The sequence below is a fragment of the Poecilia reticulata genome, chromosome 9, assembly GCF_904066995.2.
Source record: "Poecilia reticulata chromosome 9, P_reticulata-male-v2, whole genome shotgun sequence".
Taxonomy (NCBI): domain Eukaryota; kingdom Metazoa; phylum Chordata; class Actinopteri; order Cyprinodontiformes; family Poeciliidae; genus Poecilia; species Poecilia reticulata.
This window is the reverse complement of record NC_088838.1, coordinates 11,511,500-11,539,440: the sequence shown is the minus strand read 5'-3', so window position 1 is coordinate 11,539,440 and position 27,941 is coordinate 11,511,500. Positions and strand designations below refer to the sequence as shown.

The 27,941-nt window shown below is 41.1% G+C and overlaps 1 protein-coding gene across 3 annotated transcripts; it reads right to left on the bottom strand.

The window, feature by feature from the left end:
- Positions 1–728: 728 nt before the first annotated feature.
- On the bottom strand, positions 729–27,941 carry LOC103470595 (rapamycin-insensitive companion of mTOR). 3 transcript variants are annotated; one of them, XM_008419158.3, is made up of 37 exons: positions 27,819–27,941; positions 27,646–27,693; positions 25,155–25,252; positions 21,810–21,874; positions 21,412–21,543; positions 21,142–21,205; positions 19,936–20,062; positions 18,858–19,027; positions 18,492–18,559; positions 18,085–18,152; positions 17,789–17,871; positions 16,997–17,084; positions 16,686–16,776; positions 16,525–16,591; positions 15,702–15,782; positions 15,470–15,570; positions 14,633–14,798; positions 14,395–14,496; positions 14,265–14,311; positions 14,039–14,174; positions 13,755–13,954; positions 13,530–13,656; positions 12,608–12,772; positions 11,036–11,112; positions 10,819–10,897; positions 10,609–10,718; positions 10,443–10,530; positions 9,367–9,459; positions 9,180–9,286; positions 8,838–9,067; positions 6,463–7,546; positions 4,257–4,564; positions 3,945–4,151; positions 3,688–3,840; positions 2,764–2,914; positions 2,539–2,677; positions 729–2,457 (listed from the first exon to the last, which is right to left on the bottom strand). In XM_008419158.3, the coding sequence occupies exons 1-37, from the start codon at positions 27,865–27,867 to the stop codon at positions 2,377–2,379; spliced, it is 5,250 nt and encodes a 1,749-aa protein (XP_008417380.1). In that variant the 5' UTR covers positions 27,868–27,941; the 3' UTR covers positions 729–2,376. The 3 variants fall into 3 exon arrangements, with proteins under 3 accessions (XP_008417380.1, XP_081466661.1, XP_008417382.1); XM_081610535.1 differs by having other exon boundaries at positions 2,764–2,887; XM_008419160.3 differs by having other exon boundaries at positions 2,764–2,887; positions 4,257–4,516.

Genomic DNA, 27,941 nt, shown 5'->3' with positions numbered 1-27,941 from the left:
TTTTGGCCTGCAAGTCATTCCTGAAATATTACAAAACATAATTTCATTCTTACTAACAGGCAACAAAAAGAGAGGTGTCAAAAAGTTTAACTAACCTGTTAACTTTAATAAAGTAGGTTCAAACCAGCTGGATTTGAAGTGCAGGTATTTTCAGGCAATTTCAGAACCAATGGGAGACATTTTTAAAACCATACTTATATATTCTAATCTAGCGATTTCTTGTTTCCTAAGAAATCACACACAGTTCACAGAATTTGTAGGAGTTGTTCAGTAGAAAAACGTGAGGACGACAGTCAAAGTAAAGTTGTGACCTTTGATCCCTCGTCACTCATTAAAAGCTGATAGACACACAAGGCAGCGAGATTACATCGGGAACAACCATCAAGAACTTCAATAGGACTTTGAAGGATTTGTGGCTTCCGAAACATTTCATAAACGGCCTGAGGAGTATAAAGTTCATCACATCACAGCTGGAACACAAGACAGAGTTATTATCCACAATGAAACATGAGGAACTGGTTCGCTACATAAGAGATCGGATAATGAGCAAAAATAAATAAATTACGGCAGCCGTTTTGTAAATTTGTGTTCGACCTAAAGCAAGAGATGCTTGATTTGATATAACAGTAAGAAAGTAATCGGTGGTTTTATTACCTTTGGTTTGCCTTTAAAGTCAACTGTGAAATTACATATTCAAGGGAAGGAAGGACAAACATAATGGAGAAATATTCTGGGTGTTTCAAATTTTTTGTTTTATTAACAATGCATCCCTTTGATAGGATTGTATGTTTCTTTAGGTCATCAATGCCCCAAAAACATACTGTACACATTATACAAGGGAAACACAATTCAGGCAAAAAGAAACAAACAAAAAAAAAATTAAATTATAATACAGTCTCGAGGAAAAATATAAATAACTTTTTTTCTTCTCTGGTTGAACTCACTATGGTACAGACATATAATAAATAGATCGGATCTGACGTCACTCAGCGGATCTATGAATCATCTCTATGAGTCCATTTTGTGTAGCAGCATTATAGCAAAAAAAAAAAAAAGACAACAAAAAAAGACAAGCCAATGGAAACAGAACCCTGTTTCCCTGGAAACCTTTTACATAAACTTTAGTCATCGCACCTCACCGCTCCCCTCCTCAGTCGTCCTCCCATAGTGATACTGAAGTGTGGAAACAGATCCAGGGTGGTAACTCTATTCCTACAATGTATGGCGACATGAAATGGCAACCTATGATTTCTTTGAAATAATAATAATAGTTTAAAAAAGAACAAAAAACGTTTTATAAGCCAGAAATAAGTTGGGGTGAAGCACAACCTTGCCATGCTTGCTGAACATGCAGTAGAGGGTGAAGCACAGAGGTAAAGAAGGCGCCGTGATGAGAAGCTGCTGGTTTGTGAAAGTTTCAGGAACATCTGTAATCAACCTTTCTACAGATTACTTACACAAGTGAGCATCTTAAAAAAAAGAAGAAAAAATGGAGAGAGCAAGAAAGACTCCTTCGAAGCTCGCCGAAGATGCAAAAAAGCGGAGGAAAAGAAAACAGTAAAGGCCCTAAGCAAGTAAAGTATGGAATAAACTAGTATCAAATCACATGCTATTCTTCTTATTCGCAGAGTAAAGGTGGCAGATATAATGCTTTAGAAAATACAACACTAGTGACGTTTGATTGTCTGTGACACAAGAAATTAGCAATTTTTCTTGCTATAGAAAAATTGAAATAGAAGGTTAGCAGGCTGTCTCTGCTGACAGGAGGCTTAAGGTTCTAGGAAGTGGTGAGGCAAGAGAAGGAGGGATGCGGAGGTGGGGGAGGTTTGGACCGGGACGGCCCCAGTTCGAAGCAGCAGGATCCGTTGTAGTGTTTTTGTTTGAAGAAAAGAAGGCAAGGTCCGAGGAATCTCCAGGCAGACGCGACGATGCGCCTTAATCGCTTCATTAAGGGAAACCACCTAAATCTGCAGAAATTATAACATGATTTGATTTTTAAGGACTACTTACCCATATTTTTTTATTTTTTATTTAATACACCATCATTGTCCTTTAGTTTTTATGATGATCTGACAGTGAATATTTCTGTGTTGTGGAAAACAGTTTTTTGGCTAATTTGCTGTTAATTTTCTTTTCTGAAACAGCATTAAATATGTGTTCGGTCATTGAAGTCTTTTTTTTTTTGTGTTTGTTTGTTTGTTTGTTTCCGGCTCATGGGGAGGCGGGGGGAAGCTGAGCGATGCTCCTCTGTTTCAAGCAACGGAAACCAGCCCAACGTCCCTCTGTCCGTAGAGCCTCAGACCTGCTTTGCTTTCCACAGCGGTGAGGAGTCTGGACTGCAGCGGCGCACTAGACACAGGGCGGGCGGGAGGACGATCAGGACTCCGCGGGCTGGTTGATGTCCTCTTCCATGGGTTTTGGTAGCTTTGTCAGGATTGCTTCAGCTTCCTCATACATCTGAGAGATGGAGACGCAGTGGTTAAACAAGAGGCAGAGTTTGATGAATCAAAGAAGTCAGGACAGAGTTTGTTCCCTTACTGGCATAAATTGCACGTCCTGGAAGAGTTCCTGTATGAAGCGTCTCGAAGTCAGACGAAACATACAGTGGGACAAGAGGTGGGAAACCTCGGAGTACAGGCAAATGTCGTCGAACGCGTAAGGGAACTTCTCCTTTATCCTGGGGAAAGGTGAGAAATTGAGGCGACACCTCTTTAACGTTTCAGACCGGCGTTGGGTTCTCTGTGCACGAATAAGCCGACTCACGTCAACAGTCCCGTTTCGTGGCCTTTGGTTCCGACGGAGGAGCTGAGGTTGATGATGAGGCGGAGAATCTCCTTCCTCAGAAGGACTCGAGAGGCGGGGCCGTCGTCGGATATCGCCTTCCCGCCTGCGGAGGACGTGCACTTGTTAAGCCCTGTGGGGTTTTTTCAAATGTTTGAAACAACACAGCCAAATTTAATGGGGTTTGAATCAGCAACTATTTCAATATTCCTGGTGCTAAAATAAAGCAAACACTTGGAAGACTCCATCAGAAGAGTTAGTATCACAGAAGCTGCCATAGTTTCAGAGAAATGAGGATGAAACATAAAATAATTTGGATCTTTTTCTTTGCCCTTCTAACATGTCGGCACCATCTGGAGATTTCTTGTGTTTTTACTTAACTTAATTAACTTATTTCTACACTACTACAATTGCTTGTTTTTGATTTTTTTATATATATCCACATTTATGTATTTTTTATTCAGTTTTTGGAAAGCCAGTGTAAAAAAAGAAGAAGAAGAAAAAATAAGAAAAGTTACCACAACTTACAGTAAATTTTCCTGAAAAAAAAAATAAAGTCACCAAAATATATATTTTTTGGTACTACCAGAACCTATTATCAAAATGAAACACTTTTCAAGCATTTTCAAGACAAGTTTTCACACGTTGGAGACTCTTAAAAATATAATTCGTGCCTAGTAGCTCCTAATTTAGCCATTTCAGGTGAAAATTACAGGACAGCTGGACGACTGGAGTTTGAGACCTTTGCCCCGCACATATTCAAAATGCTAAAAATGACAGGAAACTAATAGCAGCTAATCATCCTGTAAACACAGAAACACGGTGATGGCAGCATCATGCTAAACCACAGTGCTTGAGGCAAACTGTGGGCTGCTTTGGTTCCCTTGACCCTTCCTCAGTTCTTACCGATAACGATGTCCCCAGGTGTAGGCGTGCTGCAGATGGACCCCTGTGACACAGCAGCATCGCTGCAACCCGACACACCAGAGAACTTCGACTGAGGCATCACCTCCAGACGATGGCCCCCCTGACCGCTCCAGGAGGGGAAGTCGACATAATCTGGGAGGTAAAAATGAAACACAAAGATCATTTCTGACACTCTGCTCCGACAGAAAAAGCTGAAAAGCTGCAAGACGGACGTGTCCGGACCCCCCCGTCCCCACCTGTCCGAGAGTGAGTGCTGTTGATCTGCGGCTGGGTGGGGTAGCCAAGGACGCTGGCCCCCACGCAGTACAGACAGTTCTCCTCAGAGTGATCCTGCAGACCCGTCTCCTCCGAATCCACCAGGTGGTTCTGAGTCTCGCCTCGCGACGCGATCAGCTCCGAGATGCTGAACTGCTGCTTCAGTAACGGCAGAGCGGGCCGTTCCCCTGCGGAGGTCGCCACAAAACCAAAGTTCACCTGACAAACTCATCAACCTTCTCACGGTTTTTTTTGTTTTTTTAGAGTGTCACCCGGCGTGAAGTGGACGTTACCGTCTCCGTCGCCGAACAGGAAGCGCTTCCGCTCCTCCGAAGGCGGGCTAATCCTCTGCTGGAAGTAGGTGGAGTCTCGGATGTGGAACATGTCGTTGATGTTCATGGGCAGCGCCAGGCCGATGTAGTCGTCGTTGCAGCCAAAAGTGGCGCTGGAGACCATGGAGCGCACAGAGGAGCAGCGGTGCAGGGTGCTTTGGTTGATGGGGCTGAGCAGCTCCTCTTTGTCCAGCGAGGCGAAGCTCAGGGCCTTCAGGAACCTAGGGAGGGCGAGAGGAGAGGTGCGTGAGAGGATCCGGGGGGAGAGGCTGGGACAAGAGAGGGAACACGGGGGAGAGAGTGAGGAGAAAACCACACAGAAGAGAGGAGGGGGGCAGGAGGGGCTTGTCAAACTAGATGTAGGAGAGTATTCATCAGGTTTACACTGAGCAATCAGAAACATGGAGGTTAAAAGATTTACATGGAGGTTAAAAGATTTAGGAGTTCAATCAATTTATGTGGGAAAGTAATATTTCAATACCAGCAGGAATGGGCTTCTGTGATTAGTGGATTTTGAGACGGCTTTTAATTGTAGCACATAAATATCTTACAGGGTTATTTTACAATATTAATGCTAACCTGGATTATCTATCCCATACCTAAGTTTCTTGGGTGGGATTATTGTTCTGCTTCAACGTCTAATTTTGTCCACGTAAGTCAATCTGTTCCCCGGAAATAAAAGTAAACCGATTACGCTGTGGAAGAATAAACCGGGATGTACTGAGGGTCAAGTATGGGAGCTAGTTTTCAGTAAATACTTCTTGAATGCTGATTAAAATATGATTTTCACTCGCAGATTTTTTTTTTACTAACAAGACCTTTTCCCCCGTGTCAATTAATTGAGTCACGTGAAATCTTGAAAACTCAGAAGCGTTTTCTCTTATTTTTAAGATGTTCTTGTAAAATAGCATCTTTATTCTGCTAATATTATGCCTGTATTCTCATAATTAAACAAAAAGCCTGACCCTGATGCTCCATCATATATCTCAGAAGGAACAATTGAAATAAAAGTCACTACACAAAAACATTTTCTGTCATTTATAATTTCTTTTTTAGACATAGAAAATTATGAAAAAAAAAAAATTCACATTGGGAATTGGGTCTGGTATGATAAAAACAAAAAAAATCTGAGATTTTATTTTTAAGCCACATCGCCCAGGCCTACGATGATGGCTATCAGCAAATTCTTCTTCTTAACCTCAAATAAACATAAAGACTGTTTCAACTTGGACACAGACAGGTGTTACTGAATGAGTGTTCAAATATCTGGACATGTACCAGAACGTATATAAACCCAGAAGAAAAGCTTCACCTCATTTCTACGGTGTGTAATCATTGCACCCGGAAGAAAAGAAAAAAAAAGCTAAATTGATGTATATCTCTGACCAGCTCTTACACATTTCATTTGCTCGCACTACGGTCTAACTACTGGAGCTGTCGCTAATCCACTACAAACAGAAACAATCAGAGCTACGAGGTTTGCATCTCTACTGAGGAGGACACTGGGCGGGTCCACCCACCGCGGCACAAGTGTTCTGGACAGCCTGCGGTATGGGCTCGGGACGCTTGGTTCCGGACAGGTACGCCTCCTGTCTGACAGCCTGATGGACACAGCAAAAGGTGCACAGAGACGCTTACGCTCATTTGTCATTGCCGAGGGCGACGGTAAGCGAACCTTGACTAGAATGACAGCTACTACACAGCAGAAGCACAAAATCTGACTAAGTACTATTGATCTAGTTTCTAGTGCCAACGTCTTGGTACACAAAACTAACTTAGTAGTAACTTTTCAGTAACATATGTAAGCTTGTTTTCAGTAAATAATTTCTTGATATTGATCAGAAAGTGCTACTTCCACTTATGCAGAAACATTATCTGCCAGTGGAACTAGTACTTTAAAAAAGAAAAACACTAAAAACAAGCTTCTATGTCTTGCTGAAAAGTTACTACTAAGTTAGTTTTGTCTCATTTCAAGTCTGCAAATATATTTGCATTAGAAACTGGACCCAAAATACTTGCTAAGATTCTGTGTTTCTGCAGCGTTAAGTCGTGTTGATTTAAAATCCAGTGAACAAACAGTTGTCACATCTGAACAAAAGCAAAAACAGGACAGACGAGCAGAAGTGGCCGACTGCGGCCTGTCGCCCTGCAGTTCCCGGTGACCCACCTGCGAGGAGTCAGCCTGGAGTCCAGGCTGCCGGTCTTCATGGTGATGGTGTCGGTGAACAGCACGTCTTTGGCGGGTGAAGCCAGGGCTTCGCTGTGCGACAGCGACGGGTGTATCCTCTGCTGCTGCAGCCGCTTCAGCGTGGCGTAGCCCAGCGCGTCCCTGGGGCTGGTGTAGATGAAGCTGCAGTCGGCCAGGCTCTTGATGGTGGTGACAGAGGGGGACTTGAGGGACTGGGCTCGGCGGGGGAGCGTGTGCGAGGAGCCCAGGGGTACCAGTGAAACGTTGGGGGACTTGGAGGCGGACATGTGGTTGGTCTGCGGCTGGGGGCTGAGGGAGGAGAGCGTTTTCACAGTCTTGGCCGACACGACGGTGTTGAGGCTCACGCAGTCGGAGGAGTCCGGCTCTACCTCAGGTTGCTCGGGGTTTCCGACAGTCTCGCGGGAGGGGCTGGAGCTCATGGAGCTGATGCCGCTGGTCGTCGTATCCGTGTTAAAGCTCTGGCTGCGGCTTTTAAACTGAGTGCCCCCGCCGCCACCGCCCACGTTGCCTCCGCCGGAGGAGCCGCCGTCCCCCGCCAGACGCTCGCGGCTGCTCTGCTCCCTGTGGTGCTCTGCTACCCCGTGTCCGGCAAGTCCGCTGAGCCCGAGACCCGAGCCTCCACCCCGGATGAGCCTGCCGTCCACCAGCTGCTCCTCAGACCCGCCCCTGGTCCCGACGAAGGACGTCTCCAGGCTCACCGTTGGACTCTTTGGCATTCCCCTACTGTTGAATACTGAGGTGAAGACATCTCCCTGGTTGAGGCTGTAGACCGAAGGCTCCGTCACCGTCCTGTTCCGCCGCGGGCTTTCCGTCTTGAGATCGGTCGGGGTGCGAGAGCCGGAGAAACTCTTTGGATCACTAGTGGAGCGGAGCTTCTTGCTGGGGAGGGACAGGGAGTTGAGGAAGCGCGGACGAACGAAGCGCGTGGAACCGAGGATCGTGAACGGGCTGCGATCTTTGACGGCTTTGGAGTGTGGGTAGAAAGAGGGGTCGTCGGACGAGTCCAAACCGTCACACTTGTCATCGTCCAGGATGTACATGTCTAGAAACAGAGAGAAGACAGGGGATAAAAAAAATACAATATAGGGTGGAGAGGAGGAAGGTAACCACAGCTATTGTTATGGAAATTTCATTATCAAAGAGTGAGAAGCTGTTTCAATAATAAGAGAAAGATTAATCTTTGTCTTTAAGTTTCTTTATTCGAAGGCAAAAGCGTTCGAAGATCCCTCTCCTTAGCACAGTCAGGAGAAGAGCCCTGAACAACACACTTCACATCGTTATATAGTCACAGCAAGACAAAGACCCACCCAAAATCTGATCTTATCTCTACTACCAGATGGACCACAGAGACAATCCTGACCCCCACCTCATGAACTATCCCTCACCTCTTGGAGGGGATGATTTTATGGCAGGAAAGAGAAATGATAAGGATTTCAAGGATTTCAGGAGAAACTTCTAATTCTTCTTTGTCAGTTAGTCCTGGGTTCAGGTCAAATAAGGTAGAAACTACATTCCACACACGTCAGTCCTTTAAGACAATCACCAGATCAAGCATTTTACCTAAGATGTCTTCAGGTCTCTTCTGCTATCACAACTGTGGAAACATCTAAACATTATCTGCAAACTTATTTAATTGACAAACACATCTTGCAGAAATACAAAAACAAAGCAGATATAATCTGTAAATAAATGAGAAAAAAGTATCATCAGTTCCATCAAAAATTAAATAAGACTGAAAACTAAATTTTCTATTACACTATCATACAGTGTCAAGAACATCAACTAGAAGAGGTGCATAAAAAACCTTATGGCAGATTGAAGAAAACTCCAACCACAAGAACAAGGCTTTTGGCAAGTTTTAACCACCTCAAGATTTTAAGATCTGTTTGTGATGAATGAAATATAAGACAAAAGAAAATTTCACATTTCATAGTGTTGTGCCCTTTTGCACAGAATGCATGTAGCATTGTTGGCAACAGAAGTGATTCAGTTCTCAAAGGGTATATTAGCAGCTAGTTAGCAGTAGCCTCAATCGCCTTGTAGCTGCTTTTAAACAATAGAGTCACAGGTTCCCCTAAAAATCTCTTCAAACAAATATATCTGAAGTACCTAATATGTTCAGATGAGCGTTTTAAAATCCAACAGTGTGAAACAAAGCCACTCTTAAGCATGGTGAAGGATCTGTGATGCTGTTGGCCTGTTTCTCTTCTAAAGTCTTACTGGAAAGCAAGACGGCTGATTAATGGGCTTTTCAACAGGATGATGATCTGAAACATTTGGCCAAATAACAAAACACTAATTGATGACGAAGTAAACACAGCGGTGTAACGTACTTGGTTGAGACTCGCTCTCGCTGTTGTGGCGGGAGCTGGTGGACTCTGAGTTCAAACTGAGCGTGCTCGGTACGGAGGAGAGCTCCGACGTGAGCTGGGTGTCCACCTCGTCGGGAGTGATAGGCCACAGCGTCCGGCGACTATGCCTGACCGCGTCCCAACCGTACTGCTTCAGAACCTCGCATCCCTGCTTGGTCTTGGAAATGACACCCAGCACGTAAATGCAGGTCCTGGAGATGGAATGAAGAGTGTGTGAGTCACTCAATGGTGTTTCCACTTCCTAAGCTCCGTTCTCTTCTTCCTTTTTTGTTTTTAAGTGAAATCCTAGGGAGAGAAGCTTACCCGCGAACTGACAGCACCTCACAGTGCTGAGCCAACGCCAGGATGTCAGGAATGATGTTCTCCTCTTGCAGGAGATTCAGACCCCAGTTCGAAGAGCCGATGTTGCCCTGGAACAGAAGACAAACATGATCGTCAACAAGACAGCGGAGTCTTGAGTGAAAAGACTTAAATCAGAGACTTTACTGACCAGAGCCCAGAGCGCAGCCTTCAGCTGTTTGACGCCCTCCCAGGTGTCCAGCATCGGGGAGCGCACCGTGTAGCTGAGGTCTGGAACGACGTTCTGCAGACAAAGGGAAGAACATGGGAAAACTCGGAAATAACTAGAGATGTACAGGGAAACGTAGAGTGGAGCGTCACAGATCCTATCGTGTTTTTGTTGATCAGTGAATACGCCACGCCCAAGAGTTTCCTGGTTAAGCCGACACTCTTCAGTGTGAGTGCTGTCACTGACTGAAGAAGGTTCAATAATGGCATTTTCTAGTGACTGAGGTGTAGAAGTTAGAGATTGTGAAGAAAATATATAAGAAGCTATTTAAAAGGAAATTGTTTTCCACAGAATTGTTTATCAGATTTTAGTACCTGTTAATAATTCATTCCTGAAGATGAGCTGGCCATTTTACTCCTCGAGTTACTTTGTACTTTTGAAGTTTTGTTATTTTAGAAGCCGTCTTAACCCAGGATGTCAATTTTGTACCGACTGTTTTCCTCTTATGTAGCCTTTTGAAAATCTTTTTGAAAAGACTAATGCTAGGAAATGCACACAGAAAACTGAGGTTTATAGTTATAAGGATCAACAACCTTTAAAAAGCCTGACCTGCTCATTAGAGTTTTCGCTGAAAACATTTTTAATTTTTTTTGGTCTAAGAAGCCGTTAAAAATAAAACGTCAAAGTTGCTAAGCTGGCAACAACGGAGTGACTGTTGTTAACACGTGCAGACGTGACCCGACACTGGATGATTTTCAGACCTTTGCGGAGGAAGATAAGATCGGTTAATAGGATTGGTTTCTCTTAAGTGTCGGCCGAGTGACCAACTCCCAAAATCAAAGAAATCTGAGCCCATTTATTGGTGCACCTGTTAAGGTTAGTAATGCTAATCATTCTAAATGCTAACATTAGCAAAAAATTATGCTAAAGACCATTTATAATGGCTAGCAAAACATATTTCAAACTTGCTATTATAGTCCCAAAAGAAAAAGAGAAAAACTGGTGCTGGGAGGTCAAAGCTTTATGAAAACCAGAACTAAAATAACCTAAGCTTTTACCTGAGCTTCCAGTAGATGACAGCCAGTCTTATCATGGACCAGCTGACCATACAAGTGCACAGGGAGATAAACATTTGGTCTTTGTAACCTGGAGACACAAACCAATCTGGTTAGACTTGAAATAAGTCTCACTTCTGATGCCGGTCTCGGTTTCAGCAGTTCTCACCTTTGGTTGCTGCGTCTGACGTAGTTATCTCCATCCACGGGTTTGCGGTAAGTTGTTAGTGCTTCATTCAGCTGCTCCTCTATCAGATCCACATATTTAAGGTTGTACTCCTGCAAACAAGATGGGATAAAAAAGTCAAACGCCAACCTGAGTTAGTCTGTCACCTATATAAGGACACTTTTTTGCAATCTGTTGATATCTCAGAAATACCTTCTGCCATTTATCCAGCTGTTTGCTGACGTAACCTCTCTCATTAAGGTAGGAAAAACCTTTAGGAATAGACAGGAACCTAAACAATGAAACAAAGACGATGCACAGTTCATTCAAGACGGTATACATAAAGCAGCTAGGCAGCTACAAGGACAATCAGATTAGACACTGTATGGTGGTGTTGATATATATATATATAAAAAAGTCCTGAACTCACCTGAGGAGCAGTAGGAGGCCTTTGTCTCCCAGATGGGACACAGCTGGTTTCAGCTGGATCAGAGCATGAATGTTGGCCTGGAAGAAAACAAACAAACAAACAAAAAAAAGAGTTCAGGTTTAACACAATAACCTTTAGCACAGTGCTAAACCTATTTTGGCACCTTTACTATATATGTATTTTCTTTCTGCTTTAGAAAGTAACAACAGATCATTCTGAAAGTGTTTCCATGGTGACAAACACTGAGTTGGTCGTGCACTACAAGCTGCTAGAATACGTGACACTTTAAAAGATACAGCTTTTCTCTAATAGTGGAAATGAAACTCATTGCAGACATTGATACTGTAAAATGAGGCCATTCTTTCAGTCAGGAATGTGTTTGTTTTACAAGGACACTAAAAATGATACAAAAACATTTTGACTAATTCTTCTTTGTGAAGTAGTAAGAAATTGATAGAGGACTTTAATTAGGAACCCTTTAATTATCCCATCAGAGCAGTCTCTTCTGGATGGTTTGTTATAAATGAAAGAAGGAATTAACGGATGACTTTATATTAATGCTTCACAGCTATAAAACTGGTAATCAGTCACTTTATCAGGCTGTCATATGCTGCGGTTTATTAGTGACTATCTTGCACTGATAATCAGCTGCATTGAAAATCTGCAGAAAAAAAAACTACGTCCACAACACAAATCCAGATTAATACACCTTACGACACACATCTGTTTACTCAGCTTACACTATATGTCATAATCAACTTATATTTACTAGATTTTAAGTTGTTACGAAACTGAAAATAAATTTCTTCTTCTTAAGAATCTATATTTGTTAAAGATTCTCATTTCCATTTGAAAGAAATTCTTAACAGGACAAGGAAGGTTAATAGTTGCTGCATTATATGTATATTTTAAATATCCTCAAATGATATAAGTTTGGCAGAAACAAACTGACTTTTGTAGATGTATTGTAGGAGGTTTAATAACTTGTTTTATACATATTCCAACTTTGACTACAATCAGTTCTATTCTGAATGCCATTTTCTATAGTTTTATCTACTTCTTCCTCTCCTCCGTATTATTTACCATTTAATTTCTTCAGGTAGAGACTAAAATACTGAAATACGAGCAATGAGACGTTCCTTCAAGAAGCTGATAATAACTTCTTGTCCTCGTTCTACTGCCGATAAATATAGACTTGTTTACATGTGCCATGTAAACACTGCAGAATATTTTATTTCTATGTTTCTTATGGAATACCAAACGTATAAGCCCAAACATACCCTACTGAAAAAAAACAACTTTATGTATTTGCATTTTTAAAGTTATGCAGCAGTATGCCAACAGAAGATAAACAATGTAGAACGTATTTAATCTTTAAATATAATAACTGACTGCAGCAACGACACTCATGTCTAAATGTAACAATTGTCACTAGGGTAAGTATAATTGTGCATTTTTATTTAGCATCAATATATTTTTAATTGTTAAATATTATCAATTGTTTTAGCAGAGCACAGCCTGACAGGATGAAAACCTAGAAAATATTCTCAGGTAATCGTTTTATTTGGCTACCTTGTCCTCACAGGCCTCATCCAGTATGTCCAGTGCTTCCATGGAAACGACCTTGTTGTGATCATGAAGCTGGGTGACCAGAAGCTCCATGCCCCAGCTGCTGAAGAACTCCACGCCGGCGCGCAGCAGCACGCGCAGGTGTTTGGTAGCGTACAACCTGCATGTCTGTTGGTGAAGAAAAGACGCACCGATCCGTTACTTCTCAGCAAGTTCAGTCCAGTAGGTTTGATTTGGAACAAGAGCAACAAATAATAAATAATGTATCAGGGTTTCTGCAAGTTTCCCCAACTCAAATTTAAGATTTTTTTTAAGACCACTACGAATTAAATTTAAGCCATGCGCTACAACAGAAATGTACAAAAGAAAATGACATTTTATATAGCAGTGCCAAGCTTTCTAGTGCAGAATCCATAAAGTACTGCATTGGGAGGTGAGACAGTAGCAAAGACTAACATTGTCCAGCAAATTGCTGATAATTTACATTTAATAATGACAGATGCAAAAAAAAAACCTAGCAAGGGTTTATGAGCAGCGAGGCTGCCTCAACCGCCTGGAGTCACAGAACGAAGTGAAGATGTCTGATGGCGACTCAAACATTCGTTTGACATAAAAGTCAGACGAGAAAAATAAACTTCATAGAACACACATGGCAAAATTTAATACCTGTAATTAACTCATTTAAAGCCAATCTACATTTTTCAAAATTAATTCAAGACATTTTAAGGCCTTAAATTTACATACATGAATTTCCCTGGGCATCTGCACTGGGATTATGCAGATGCCCTGAACATGTAGGTCAGATTTTGAGCTTTTTTTTTTTTTTTTTGCATTCAAATGCTTTCCATTGAAGTTGTATTATAATATGTATTCTTGTATGCAAGACAATTCCCCGCCCTGTATCTCTACTCCTGTGTATCCTTACGTCAGTGGAGGCAGTGAGGACCTTGGAGAGGATGACCCTGGCCAGGCCGTCCCTGCTGTAATCCAGCGTTGTCACGGCAAGCTTCAGCACAGCATCTTGGTTCTTTACGGAGCACAAATTCAGCAGGCTGCAGACATCGCAACAACAGCGGCAGGTGAAAAGCTGAGTCTTAACCAGCTCATCTCATCAAGAGGACAAACATTTTGAGGCTCTCTGTTCACTCACCACTGGAACAGGCCACATTTCTCTAACATTTTGACTCCCTGTGGGTGTGCAGAAAGTGTCCCCAGGAAGAGGAAGTAGTGCTGGCTGAGTGTGGTGAGGAGGCCGTTGCTCTGCAGACTGCGCTCCGGCTTCAGTCCTGAACACGAGCAGAGCCACGAGACCATGTCCCTCACTAGGTCCTCCAAGTAGCCCTGACCGTCCTGGCAACAGAAGAACGAGATGCAAATTTAGGGAGAAGGTTTGAACTGAAAAACATTTTTGCTTTGCTTTGTTGCTCGTCTTACCTCATCTGAGTCCATGAGGAACTCAACAAACTGACACCCAACCACAGTGAGTTGCCTGGCCTTAACGTGATCCAAAGCCAGTCCAGCGTATAATTTACTAGTGGGTTTATAAAAGTACAGCAGCCTCCGAACAAACCTGCACGGCACAGAAATAAATGCAGAGGATTTAAACCCAAATGCCACAGAAGCATGTAAACCCGTTTTAACACGACAAAGTTAATCTTACCTGTGCATCTGTTCATCTTTGTTGTTCCTGAGGTTCACATTTGGCCACTGAAGGTGAATACAGCATTATTAAGAAAAGGAAGACGCAGAAAACGTTTAAGTATGTGCAGCTGCAGGGGAGCAGGCCTGACCTTCAGGATGGTGGCGATGAGCAACCAGTTCCACTCCAAGTTCTGCTTGTGGTTCAGGATGTGGCTGTCTCTCAGGTTCATCAGCAGTGTTTCTTCAGTGTCCTAAAAAGCAACAGGCGGTTACTTAAATTCAAAAGACACGCTGATTTTAGTGTTGGCTCTAATCAAAGCTGCCCGAAATTACAACAAACAGTCAGGATAACAAAATCCAGCATGTGAAAACGCTGCGTGTCTTCACCTTTATGACGTAGATGTCCCTCTGGACACGCGAATGGGAATCTCTGCGGCTGTGGGACGACACAGATTTGCGAATGATGTGGTCCAGGTAAAGACTGTAGGGCTTCAAACCTTTCTTCTTCTTCTCGTGGAAACGCTTCAGATTGTTCACGGCTGCACTTGCGCGGCTGGAGAAACACAAAAGCAAACAAAAGAGATGCGTCTGGGTGTTTAGAGCCGAACAAGCACTATAAATATCAGTCAATTTTCTACATTATGATCTAAAGTATAATTTCAATAGAAGCATGCCACCAAATTTAGAAACATTTAATTACTTTGATTGTTAATGTTTGAGTATTGTAATTACCTCAATCATTTTTGTGACGCTAATTTGTTTTGTTTTATTAAAATTTAGGGAGAAAAAATGGTCAAATTTACAATATAAGTATAAGTAGCTTTCTCCATTTCAGACTTTAAATTCAGACATCCCAAAGATTAAATGTTTAAAAAAATAAAATAAATCAGACCCAGGGTTAATGAAGCTCTAGCGCTGAGCAACATTAGAAAATCTTGTCCAGGTGATAATATTGGTCCATATTCTCATGCCTCATTGTTTGCTATGCTTGGTTTGTGCCAACTTGTGAACCAACAAGCATTAATAATGTTTTCATTTATTTATTTTTTGTTGTTGTTTATTTTAATGTACAGATCAGTCTCATCGAGTTCCATTTAGCTCAACGGTATCAAAAAATGGGTCAAGATGTAAATTTAATGTTTAATGTCAAAATATCCCCGGCCCCAATTCCCAATGTTTGCAGTAATAATCGTTCCCTTGAGAGGAGAAACAGATTGTACTCACAGTCGTTTCTCTTGTGGGATGTCAAATGAGGCGGCCATGTTGATGAGGGTAGGAAGGCAGTGCAGGTGGTGGCTATGGGAATGAGGAAGAATTGTGTTCGCCTAAAGCAGGAGAAACCAGGCAGAAGGGACACAAACTATTAGGTGAACAGTGGTGTGTAATACCAGGGAATCTCTTTCTGTTGAAAAAAATAAAAAGTCTTGGCTCAGTATGAACTCTGGATGTATTTTACCATGTGTAGAAGCTCTCCCAGGAGTATAGTAGCTCTGGTAGCAAGCTGGTCATCACTGCTGGTCACAACTTCCACCAGACCCTAAAGTAGCAAAAATAAGAGAAGAAATGATATAATAACTTAAATGCAGAGCAACAGTTAATGATTATTTTGTAACCGAATATTGTATTGATCAATACAGCATTAGAAATACATTAAAAACACGCAAATAAACACAAATTTGGTTTTTAAATAACATAAAAAAGGATGACAAAACACATCCGAGGTGTAATATAGAAGCACGGTTCCTTCTTATGATTGGAAAAAAACTAACCTGCAAATTTACTATTTTTATAGTGTAAGCCTTTCCTTAGAATAGTATAAATACTGAAAGGAAATATTTTAAAAATACATAGAAAAAAAATGCAAATAAACATAATTTTGGTTTTTAAATAAGATTAAAAAATGCAACAGCATAATTCCTTTAGTGCTTGATGATTTGTAGCAAATGATGCACCTGCAGATAAAAAAAATAAAATCTAAAATCAACATATGAAAAGCTCAGCTCCTTCTGCTTGACTTATAAATAAAGCGTGGCACTGATCTGGTGATTACTTATTTGATTAACAGATTAATAATTTAATGCAAAAAGTGCTTATTGGGAGATTTTATACATTTATTTATTTACAAAATAAAGGTGAAGCTATACAACAATACCACTTGAAAAGTTCTAGGGAGAAAACAAATTCTGAGTCGATATAATCCAATCAACAATTACCCCATTACTAAATTAGGTGACAATTATTTAAAAAAAACAAAACAATTAAAAACAAAATCACCTCACCTCTAACAGTCCACTTGTTATGAAGGCAGAAAGGACAAATGCCAGGTAGTTGTCCATCAGGTCAGCCCTAAAGAAGCACACAGAAGAAAAAAAAAAAAAAGTTAATGGCTCAAATAAACCAGAGACAGAACATTAACCCAGTTCTATTTCTGTTCTCTTGCCTGGAGCGGGCCCGATGGGGTAGGATAACTTTAGCCTCCGCAGCCACAAACCCATCAGAGAGTCTCCAGGTGTCCTGGAACCTGGCAGGATCTGAAGCACGCAGCAGCACAGATTAGTCCACACTACGGCCTTGTTCACCGATAACAAAACACGCCTTAGGCGTAACATAAAAGCAGAGTTAGGCCTACTGTTGGAAAGAAACTAACCTGCAAATTTACTATTTTTATAGTGTCGATCTTTCCTTATAATAGAATAAAATCAGAGGAAACACATAAACAAACTCTGACGGTGGAAAAGGATTCATTCTCACCAACACTCAGGAGAGCCTCTGTGAAGTCTTCAGTAACGATGGGGACAGGAAGCCTGAATATCTCATATAACACCTCCAACAAGCCTTTCTGCACAGATTGACACGCAATCTCAAAATACAATACAAGGAGAGCTAACTACAGTATAAAACTCAACTCAAAACTTCAGTATAAAACTCGTCCTCAGTGCCCTGCAGGTTCCTTCGAAAGAAACAGTTGTTTTCAATGAACTGACCAGTTTGTGACCAACAGCACAGCTACATTATTTGCCTGAATTAGACCCATTCAAGTCAATCAGTGGAGTGAGTTAAAGAGCCCTTTACAGGTATTCACTCCCCTTGAACTGCATTTGTTTTCAGCCATAGACAGTTTGCAGAGCCTCATTGTTCACATAAATTACAACTGCAAGCCTCAACAGCTCATAATCACTTACTGGATATGAACAGCAATTTTCTTGCTTCAGATTTTCAAATGGAATTAAACTCACTGGTTAAGTATTTGTAACCACTTCGTTGCAGCTCTGATTATAAGTTTATGGTTGCTGTGCTGCAGCAGTGGAATCTCCATCCACTTACCCATCAACTATGACCTGCTTCCCTGTCCCTGCTAGAGGAAAAGCGCCCCACCAGAATGATGCTGCCACCACCATGTTTTATAAACTGCAAACTGTTGTTGCACAGCGTTTTGTTTGTGAGCCAAAACGTCCTACTTACACTAAATGATTTTGAAAAGCATAATGTTTTTAAATCAGTTCCTTCTTAATTATTCATAAATGAAAGTGTTTCAGTACTCACCCTAACCTCCATATTTGGTATGCAAAGTAAGCCAATTAAAGACTGGATTCCAGAATTTCCAGCCTTGCACAAGTTGATAATTCCTGATTTAACAAAAAGAAAGAAAGAAAGAAAGAAAGAAAGAAAGAAAGAAAGAAAGAAAGAAAGAAAGAAACAAACAAACAAAGAAACAAAGAAAGAAACAAAGAAACAAACAAAGAAAGAAAGAAACAGATTTTTAGATCATAATCCCCTCAGCAAACCAGACTTTTTTTTTTCTTTTTTGAAATAATCATCAACACAAATGACTCTCTTACCAGACCAAGAACGAAATGCAGCGACTATCGCCATCCTGCTCGACAAGAACCTGGATTCTCTGTCTTCCCTGAAAAAGACGCACATTCAAATCCGGGTGCTTTTCTTGCAAAAACTGCATCTTGATTACCACCACAAAGCAGAAAAATATAAACTACGTTTCTCAAATAATCAAACTATCAGTCAGAAATAAATAGATCAACCCGCCGCCCCGCTCTGGCAAGGCAGTGTAGGGTCAAACATCCATATCGACAGCCACCATGTTACAAAGACACAGTGCATCGTTACCTTCAGCTTCTATATTGTGTTCAGCTTCATTTAGTGTTTACCAATGGTTGAATGACACACTTGATCCTTTTGTTTCTGTTGTAACACTTCAGCTCCTCATTTCCCCCCCACACACACTCACTTGAGCTGTCCTTCAGCTGTGTCGGCGTTGTGTCGATAGTGGAAATCAGTGAAAGGTGCGAGGATTTGCTGCAGACAGAGAGCAAAGTACAAAAATACGGATGAACTTCAACAAAAAAAAAACATTCTTCGCCATTTTTAGCAATCAAGCTGCTGCCTGTCTTACGTGACTTATGCACTGCGATCGGTGCATCTCTGTCATGACTAGATATTTACAGGCAATGAGATTTAAGAGGAAAGGTTGTAACTAATTACTGTAAACTCAAAGACATGGGGGCAACCTAAAGCCGATGATTTCCGATGGAAATGCTCGGTTTAATTTATACACAGGTTCTCACTGGGTTCACGTCCGTGTAAACACACGCACCTCGAGCTCCACGTCGACGCGCACGTACTGGCGGGTGCACGGGTGGTTGAGCAAGTGGAGGACCGTGGTGATCAGGGCTTCGTTGATCCGACTGAGCTGACAGTCGATGACGCTCTTGAGGATTGTGCTTAGGCCGCCACGTTTGGCCACCACCTCTGGGTTCTTCAGGGCTGGAAACAGGAACAAAACGACACAGTCATACCGGAAGAGTTTTTAAAAGTTTAAATTACGGAGTGTATTTCACATTTCATCGCAGTTGATGGTTGCTAAAGAGTCGAACTGTAGTGGCATTTGTCTTAACATTCTGTTACCAAAGCAGAATCAAGTCCACATTTTCTGCACCTTGGAGTTATGAAGTCAACAAACCAATCACTGTAATTTTAGATAAATAGTGTATTAAAGTCTTTATTGACTCTTCAAAAGTATCTGAGACAGGGAATTGAAGACGTTTAGATTAAAAAAGAAAAAGAGTTTAAAAATGTCTTCAGCGGTTCTTCTGGGACAGACTAATTAAGAGAAGGACATCGGTAACTGAGTTAGGATAAAAGCAAATATGTGAGTGAAGTGTTTGTTCTCACGTCCTTCTTTCAAACATTTCTAAAAACTTTTAAAAAAAAAGAAAAGCATCCTTCATTTAGTAGAAGTTCCACCTGTTCTCTTTGTAGCAGAAAAGCTCAGTCTTAAGTCTCATCTGATGAAACTACACAGTTCCAGTTGACATCCCAGTAGTATTTTTAGGAAACTCAACATGTTTGTGAAGGTGTGTAGATATCATCAAATGGTTGCTATGGAGACTCGGTGACCCTAAGATGACACGTCTTGCTGCTGTTCTCCAGCTAAGAACTACTTTTAATATCCTCTACACTATGTGTGGAGACAAGATCAGCATGAATCCTCCATCTTTGTTTGTCACAGCTCCAACAACCTTAAACTTTTTAATTATTGCACTGGCTGGAGAATCAGGCAGCGGACGTCTGAGGACGTGTCTCTTGCTAATGGGTCATTAACAATCCCCTCGTGGTGTTAATGACACTTTAGATCTGTGTTGTGATGTTCCACCTAGATGTCAAGTCCTCACCTAGCTCACATATGATGGCAACGGCAGCGCGAACCATTCGGTCCCTCTCCTGCAGTCCGTCTGTACCGACAGCAATTAGAGAATTCGCGACAGAGGTGGGGAACAGCATCGCGTTGACTGTGATTATCTGCAGAGGGAGAAAAACAACAGAAAAGGGTTGAGCATTTCTTGATAAGCCCAAAGCAGACCAGTAAGTCAATAGGTCAAGTAAAACACATTTACATGGGTTAACCACACAAAAACTGGTGTTTCTCAGCTTTTTCTGCTAATGATGGTTGTCCACTTACACCTAATGAAGAAATAACATTTAATATTAGAATATTAAATCAAACCAGTAAAAAAGAAAGAAGCATTTGCAAGGCAGAAAAGCAAGTTTTATGAAAATAATTCTTAAAACATTCTTAAAGTTTGTTATTTTCAAAAAGTACTTTTCATCAGACAAACAGGTCTCTTTTGAGCAAATACTCTAATTTATTAAATGCCACAGTATAATACAAATAAAGGTAAATATTGTTTTTTGCCCATTATAGCAATGATAATATTGGATATCAACATTACCCCATATTTTCATTTCATCATCTACATTAAGTAGGAGGAAATTATTTGTAATGTTTTGCTTGTTAAAGCTCTAAATAACCAAAAAAAAAGTGTAAAAGAAAAATACTCTGTGTACCATGAGAAAGCGTAAACAACAGCGAGACATTAAGAGAGCCTCAACTAAAATGTGGTAACGCCGAACATGCGTGCAAGTTTCGCAAGTGTAGAAACTTCTGCAAATCTATTAGTTCAGTCCTATTTGTAGTAAAAAAAAAAAAAAAAAACGTTTTTGCTTATCATTATGGAGAACTGTTTGTCTACTAATAGGACAAGATTCCTAATTAAATCTATTTTAACCTGATTCAAATTCTTAAAAAAAAACCTGACAACAAGAAGAGAACAGAGGCTATGTTGTGCCTGTGCAGTAGCAGCCCCTGCTCAAAACGACAGCACTGTGCGCAGAAGGTTTACTGTAAACTAGAGAAAGAGCTATAAATAACCTGGGTGGCAGACAAACCCTCTGCACTGACACCGCTGCTGTCCCAGAGGATTGTTCTGATGACTTTGTGCTGGAATAAGCCTGTGCAGTCGGGGTAAACTCCTCCACTGACACGACAACGGAAATGTTTTCAAGGGACAGATATTTACATCTACAGACACACGGCTCACCTTTCGGACAAGCCGTAACGCCTGAGTCCTCTCCCCCTCGTTGCTTTGCTGGATGTCAATGCATCTGTAGAAAATCAAGAGACAATCCTTGTAAAATCAGAGCCAGATTGACATTGACCAAAATGTTGCACTGCAAAATTCATAAAAACGTCAGCCTTTTCATAAAAAGAACTAACATAAGCCATAAGTAAAAAAAAATAAATAAACAAAAAAATCAAACATGAAGCCATCAAAACAGCCATTTTCCATCTGGTCAAAGCAGAATCTCACCTGGAAATCAAATAATCCACCTGCAGTCTGAGGACCTTCTGCAGCACGTTGGTGTCTCTAATAAGATAGCGGAGCGCCCGCAAACCTGCTGCACGCACTTCCTTGGCCTCATTTAGGAGAGCTAGTCGCAGACTAAAGTTTAAAAATAACAAACAATAAATATGTCTCAAGGTTAGAAGTGCAAGATAAATTACTCTACAGAAGAATAAATCAATCACCAAATGCCATATAAAGCAAGACCCGCTTCTTTTCATGTAGCGAGTCATAAAATTATTGTGAATGAGCGGTACAGTTGATAAGCCACCGACTCAGGCAGCTCAACAACAACAACACCACTCCTAAAAGTTTATAGAGCTCACACATCGGTGAAAAGAGCAGGATTTCCAGACGGTACGCACCAAACGATGATTTCCTCATATGTAAACCCGAAGTTCTCCTCCCGATGTCCGATGTTGCAAAGCAGCTGGAAGACAACAAAAAGACAAAAGAATAAATAGCGAAACAAGCAAACTTCAAATTTCAAAATGAAGCAATAAAAAACGATGATTAAAAAGTACCTTTAAAAAGTTATAAATCGTTTTTAGCTCTGCATATTACATGGCAGAGAGTCAGAACAAATATTCCTCTAAAAATATAACTTAACCATTATTAATTATGCTATGTCACCACAAAACGTGCACCTAGTGGAACAACTGTACTTGCTCAACAGCACTGCAGTCAATCATATTTTGAAATGATCTGATATTTATTGAGGCTCTCCTGGAACCAACAGAACAATTCCAGCCATTCTGTAAAGTTTACATGAATTAAGTCAAGTGGCGTTTGCAATATTCCTCTGATGAGGGTAAGCTGTTCAGCCTGTGGGTTGTAAATTGGAAAGTAAAAGTAACAATCACACGTTCAGGAACAAGTGTAACTTCTCACCTTCGTCGTGTGGTGCTCATCAGTACCACGAAACATTCATGCTTTCATGAATGTTAGTGAGAAACACATCAACGGAGATGATTAAAAGCAAATATTTTTCAATAATTCATCCAGTTTTTTTTCTTTCTTTCTTTCTTTTTTTTTATGCTTCTGGTTACATTCTGGCTATCTGCGCCTGTTTTGAAAACCAAGCCAGCATTGGCCGTGCTGTTTCGCTTTCAGCCTAAAGTTCAACCTTTTAGCAGTTCCCTCACAGCGGGTCATTAACAGGAACTCCTGCAGCGACTGGAAAAAGCAGACAGGATCAGCAAACACTACAACACGCCGACAAAGCAGAGAGGTCCCAGAGCAAAAAGATGCTGCTATTTTAGAGCTGCTGACTTTCTCAATGGTATCTCCAGACAACAAGAAAGTGGGAACAACTGTCTGCCACTCCATCAGAGCAGCTCAGCCTACCACTAAGCAAGCATGCTTTGATGGCCAATCAGAGTTTTGCTCTAATTGGCCATCAAAGCTGGGCCTACAGGGTTTATACTGGTTTCACCAACTCAAATTTAATACTTTTTAAGATATTTTTTAAGACCATTGTGAATAAAATTTTGCATCCGTATCACAACAGAGATGTATAAAAGCAAACCATGGGACCAAAACTGTGAAATTCTTTGTATCTGTGGCTCTTGGCAAAAGCTTTTTACTTCTCAAATCGCCATTAGCTAGGAGCTAACAGCTTGTTTGCTAGCTGGCAAGTAATTATTAGAAGCTTGTTGCCGGTAGCCTCAACCTCCTTGAGTCACAGAACGCAGCGAGTGAAGACGTCTGAGCACAACTCAAACTTTTGCCTGATGAAAAACTCCCATAAGAAAGAAAACCTACGTCGAATTCATGAGATTAAACAGACCTGTGATTAACGTATTTAACGCCTTAATTTTAGCTCAAAAGATTTAAGACTTTAAGCTTGACATAGCAGTGAAAGATGGGTTAGAGCTAGGTTTAATCTAGCTCTGATATCAGAACCTAAGCAGGCCATAGGAGAGGAGAGGAGGAGGAGATGGGGAAAATAAACAGCCATGTGATGCTCTCCATGGGGGATTAGGTCACCCCAGCGGTCCAGAGACCCTTATAAGGAATCACAGTGATAGTGCTTCAGCAGAAAGTCTGTCGTAAACAAGCGTGTCAGGCTGCAGAAACGGAAGCAAACTCACCCACAGTGATCTGAGCACAACAAAGCCAGCTCCACAACGCTCACTCACTGCAGAGGCGCAAACAATTGTTTACAATCCATTCATAGCTGACAGTTTGGAGGCGAGGCAGTGAAAGGCCGTGGGCTGACAGAGGAAAGCATCTGAGCAGAAGCAGGAATCAGTGCCCAAGCTCTGAATTAGCCAGTTAAGACTAATAAAAGTATGAGTTTCTAGTTTTGTTGATTTTATTAGACAGAAAAACAAAATATAGTTCACTTTCTTCAGTATTCAACCTGCCAATAATCAGAAGGAGGCAATCAATGGTAAAGAAAATAACCAAATCAGACACAGCAAGGTCATTTAAGCAAGTGTTGGTGCTTTTGGCAGCATGGGACGTTATGAAATGCTGTAAACATTTCTTTGGAACTGATGAAATATTGTGGCCCAAAACCCTCAGATGACACGGTTCAGTAAATCGTAACCAACTGTGGAAACTTGAAGCATGAACTCAAGCAACTTTGGTGCTGTTCTTCTCAACTTGGGATCTTGATTTCACAACGTAATTCAGATTTGACGCCATTTAAAAAGAGTCCTTTCTGTCCTTGCCCCAGGTGAAATGATTCTCATGTTGTCTCTGGTTTAAGAGTGGCTCCCTCTCACCACCTTAGTTTATTAATGCTGTGTTAAACAACCCGCGGTGATTGTGAATGCAGCACAATCCTAGTCAGCTGATCTTTCACACTAGCTGGAAAACTGAAGTTAACCACAGCTTTCAGAGCAAAATTTATTAACACCGCCTGACAATGTTGGAGAACACAGTCAGAAATTGTGTTTGGATTTAGAATGGAGTCACTTGTTGAATTACTGAATTTAGATGCACAAAACAGAGTGAGGCCACAGTTATATGGAATGTAAAATTCTCCTAACATCAAAACAGATTTTAAAAACAAGGATGTTTTAATTCAATGTTAGCCAAGACGGATGTAAATGAATCTCTCTCTCTCTCTTTTTTTTTTTTTTTTAAGTCACAAAGCTGCACAATTGATCCCTGGAGCTCCCGTTACATTAACTTGTCAACATCACAGTGACAGGCACGGTTGGACCGGCTGGCAGCAGCACCCGAGGGGAGGGGATCAAAGAGAGGTCAGCGGTGACGCTACAGAGAAGGACAAGCCGATTGGTCTTAAAGGCTCTTATACATCAAACAAGAACAAGAGGAAAGCTGTCCTGTTAGGCCTCTGCAAATTAGCCATGTTGGCCAGAGAAAATAGCAGATGATCCCATCACAGAGACCACGTCTAATGTGTTTAGGAGTTCTTCGGCTTCTGGCTGGAAAGAAGAAATCAGTCTGACATGTTGATTTAGTATTTGTGTTCTTCTGTTGCCGTCACCTCATTGCTCACACACTAATCGGCAACACTAAAAAGCCAACAGTCTCCGTTTGAGCAATAAATGAAGAGCCGCAAAAAATTAGTGAGACGGGCATTCTCAACTTTCACCAGACTTTTTTTTTTTGTTGTCAACAGTAAGCTTGGTTTATAATGCTTCAAACAGAACATTTCATTCCCCATTTGGCACCTAATAATAAACAGAATGTTGAAGTGACGCATAAAAAAAAAAAAAGAAAGAAAACTGTACCTTGATGAAGTTGTTCAGGTGGCCGAGCTTTCGCATGTTACTGACTCCGTGAGATTTGGCCACATTTTGGAGGATTTCACGGAAGTTTTCAGATGGTTCTGCATGGGAATGAAAGATGAAATCCAGTGTAAGTAACAGAAAAGAAAATAAACAAACTGGACTATATTGTCATAATATCAGCTGATGGACAGCAATTGCTTCGTTGTAGGAGGGATGTCGGCTCAATTGATTGGACTAATTGAGTGTAAAGGCTGAGAAACGCAAGTAAAGTAAAACGGCAAGACTACAGGAACAGTTCACAGCTTTGCTGCCAGTTCCTTCCACAATTGTTGAGCTGGCTGCTATCATAAATCGTTCTACTCTATTGGTACAAAAGATTAATGGGCAGCCATTGTGTTTAGTAAGAAAATCACTCAAGACAAAAACACTAAGACCATACCTCCTCAAAGATGTATTAGTGTGGGCTTTTTGTATTTTTTTTCTAAAAAATTTTATTTTTATTTTACAAACAAAATCTAACCAGTTTGAACTAAATATCATCAAAATGTTGAGGGGGAAAAAAAGCATTAAGTAAAAATGTCCTCAAAGGTCACCAGTTCTTCAGAATAGCAGAGCCTTTTTGGTATTTGTTATAAATAAACAATGTCAGAGGAACTCTTGAACTTTTCTGTTTTATTTTATTTTTATTTTGGCCAGCATACCTTATGAGACACAGATATTAACATTGTTATTACCAAACACTTTTCCTATAGAATAAAAACTTTAAAGACTTTGAAAACACTGCATTTTCTTTTTCCTAATTACCATAGCAATCAACCGTTTTTGTGCTGATATCTCCATTGTTTTAGACAGAATTTGTAAATTCTCATTTTGACTGATTCTGTTTTTTCTAAAGACAATAACACATAGAACAAAACAAAGAAATTGTAGCTGGTTCTTTGATAAATATGTACTTTTGAATCCAGGCAGCTATTTTCTATACCCACTTATCATAACAGGATCATAGAGGGTTGGTGCCTATATACAGCAGTTATTATTGGGTGAGAGGCAGCGTACACCCTGGACAGGTCGCCAGTCCATCACAGGGCAACAGAGACACACAGGACAAACAACCACGCATACACACCCAAAGGCAATTTGGAGTATTCAATTAACCCAACAGTCATGTTTTACACTGTGGGAAGAAGCCGGCACACCCGGAGAGATCCAGGATTCAAACCCAGGACCTTCTTACTACGAGGCAAAAGTGCAACCAACTGCTCTCATTTTGCATAAATAAGAAATAACAACGATGATAGTATTCAGAAGTAAGAATACTTTTTAATCTAAGTGAAAATTAAACAATTACTATACTCATTTATGCATTTCTCTCTAACCATAGCTGGATTGATATTAAACCAAACAAAAGTTTAACAGTAAGCTGTTAGTTGGTGTTTTTATAGATTAAAAATTGTGACGGTTCTTATGTTTGATGCATTTTATAAATAAGGAAGAATTAGGGTTTTTTTTTGGCATCTGGCCTGCAGATGAAGATCACCAGAACTGATCTGGGGAAATTGGTCGGTTTTCGATCTCAGGCAATGACTGGTGCGTCTCCAGCACAAAATGCAAATAAGTAAGTAAAGTAAGCAAGTAAAGAAAGTGGGGTTTTTTATTACATAATTTAAGGAAAGTCTTATAATATGTTAATATGATGCATGTGTTCAACTACAAATACTAAAGACAAAATAATACATTTGTGCAAATAAAAGGCACCAAACACAACATAAGAGGGTTGGACTAATTTTACCATTAAAATAAATTGGCAAACAAATGGGTTTTATTATGAAAGCTCAAATATGTGTTTCCACAATTCTAGGAATGTGTCAACTTACTGCAGCCAAGCAAGAACAAATATTCATTTAGAAATTCGCCATCAATGAGCAGCTCATTGACTACAACACCTCAATTCCCTAACGACTGCAATCATAAAATCTTCAGGAATGTGGGTGTCCGGAGCAGCTGCTCTGTGTAAACAAACAGGTATGTTGTGTTTTCGCTGCAGACGTGAATCTGACCTGGCTCAGCAGCCATCAGAAGGACCTTCCCATGCACCAGTGTTCAGCGAGGAGCCAGGAAGACGCCCGATTTTTAACGCAGACAGTCACGACTAATGCACGAAGACAATACCAGCAGCTGTCCGGCCAAATAATAGGCTGCGGTGCCCAGTCACACCGATCAAAACAACAGCGCGGCGTCATGGCTGGTTAGCTGCGGCAGCTAGCTGAAGCTAACTCAGCTCGTTTTAGTTAGCTCGCGGTTGCCGCTTGTTATTATTATTCGTTAGCAACGGGTTTATGCGAAACAGAAAGAAAATGAGTGGTGCGACCAAAAACACAATTGCACGTACAATACTGAGCCTAGCGTTAGCGGGGTTGTGTTTGCAGAAAGTGCCCTCATCCATTTTGAACAATAATCGCTTTCATGGTGATGCGATGAAGCCTTTGCTTACCTCTGCTCAGATCCAGCGGGACGTTCTCCTCCCCGCTGTCATTCCGACCTGACAAAAACACACACAGCGCATACAGTCAGACACTCCTCCGGGGCCATTACCTGCACGGGGACTTGTCTTTTTGCAATATGTCGCTGTTACAGCTTTCAATGAATCGAGTTTTTCATGCTCACCCCGCATCCGAAGACTCCGGATAGGACGGCCGCGGAAGCTGGCCGCCATGTTTCCAGGAACATACACAACACCGGAAACTTCGCGTCTTGTCGCGAGAATACAGACAGCGAAAGTCAGACGCT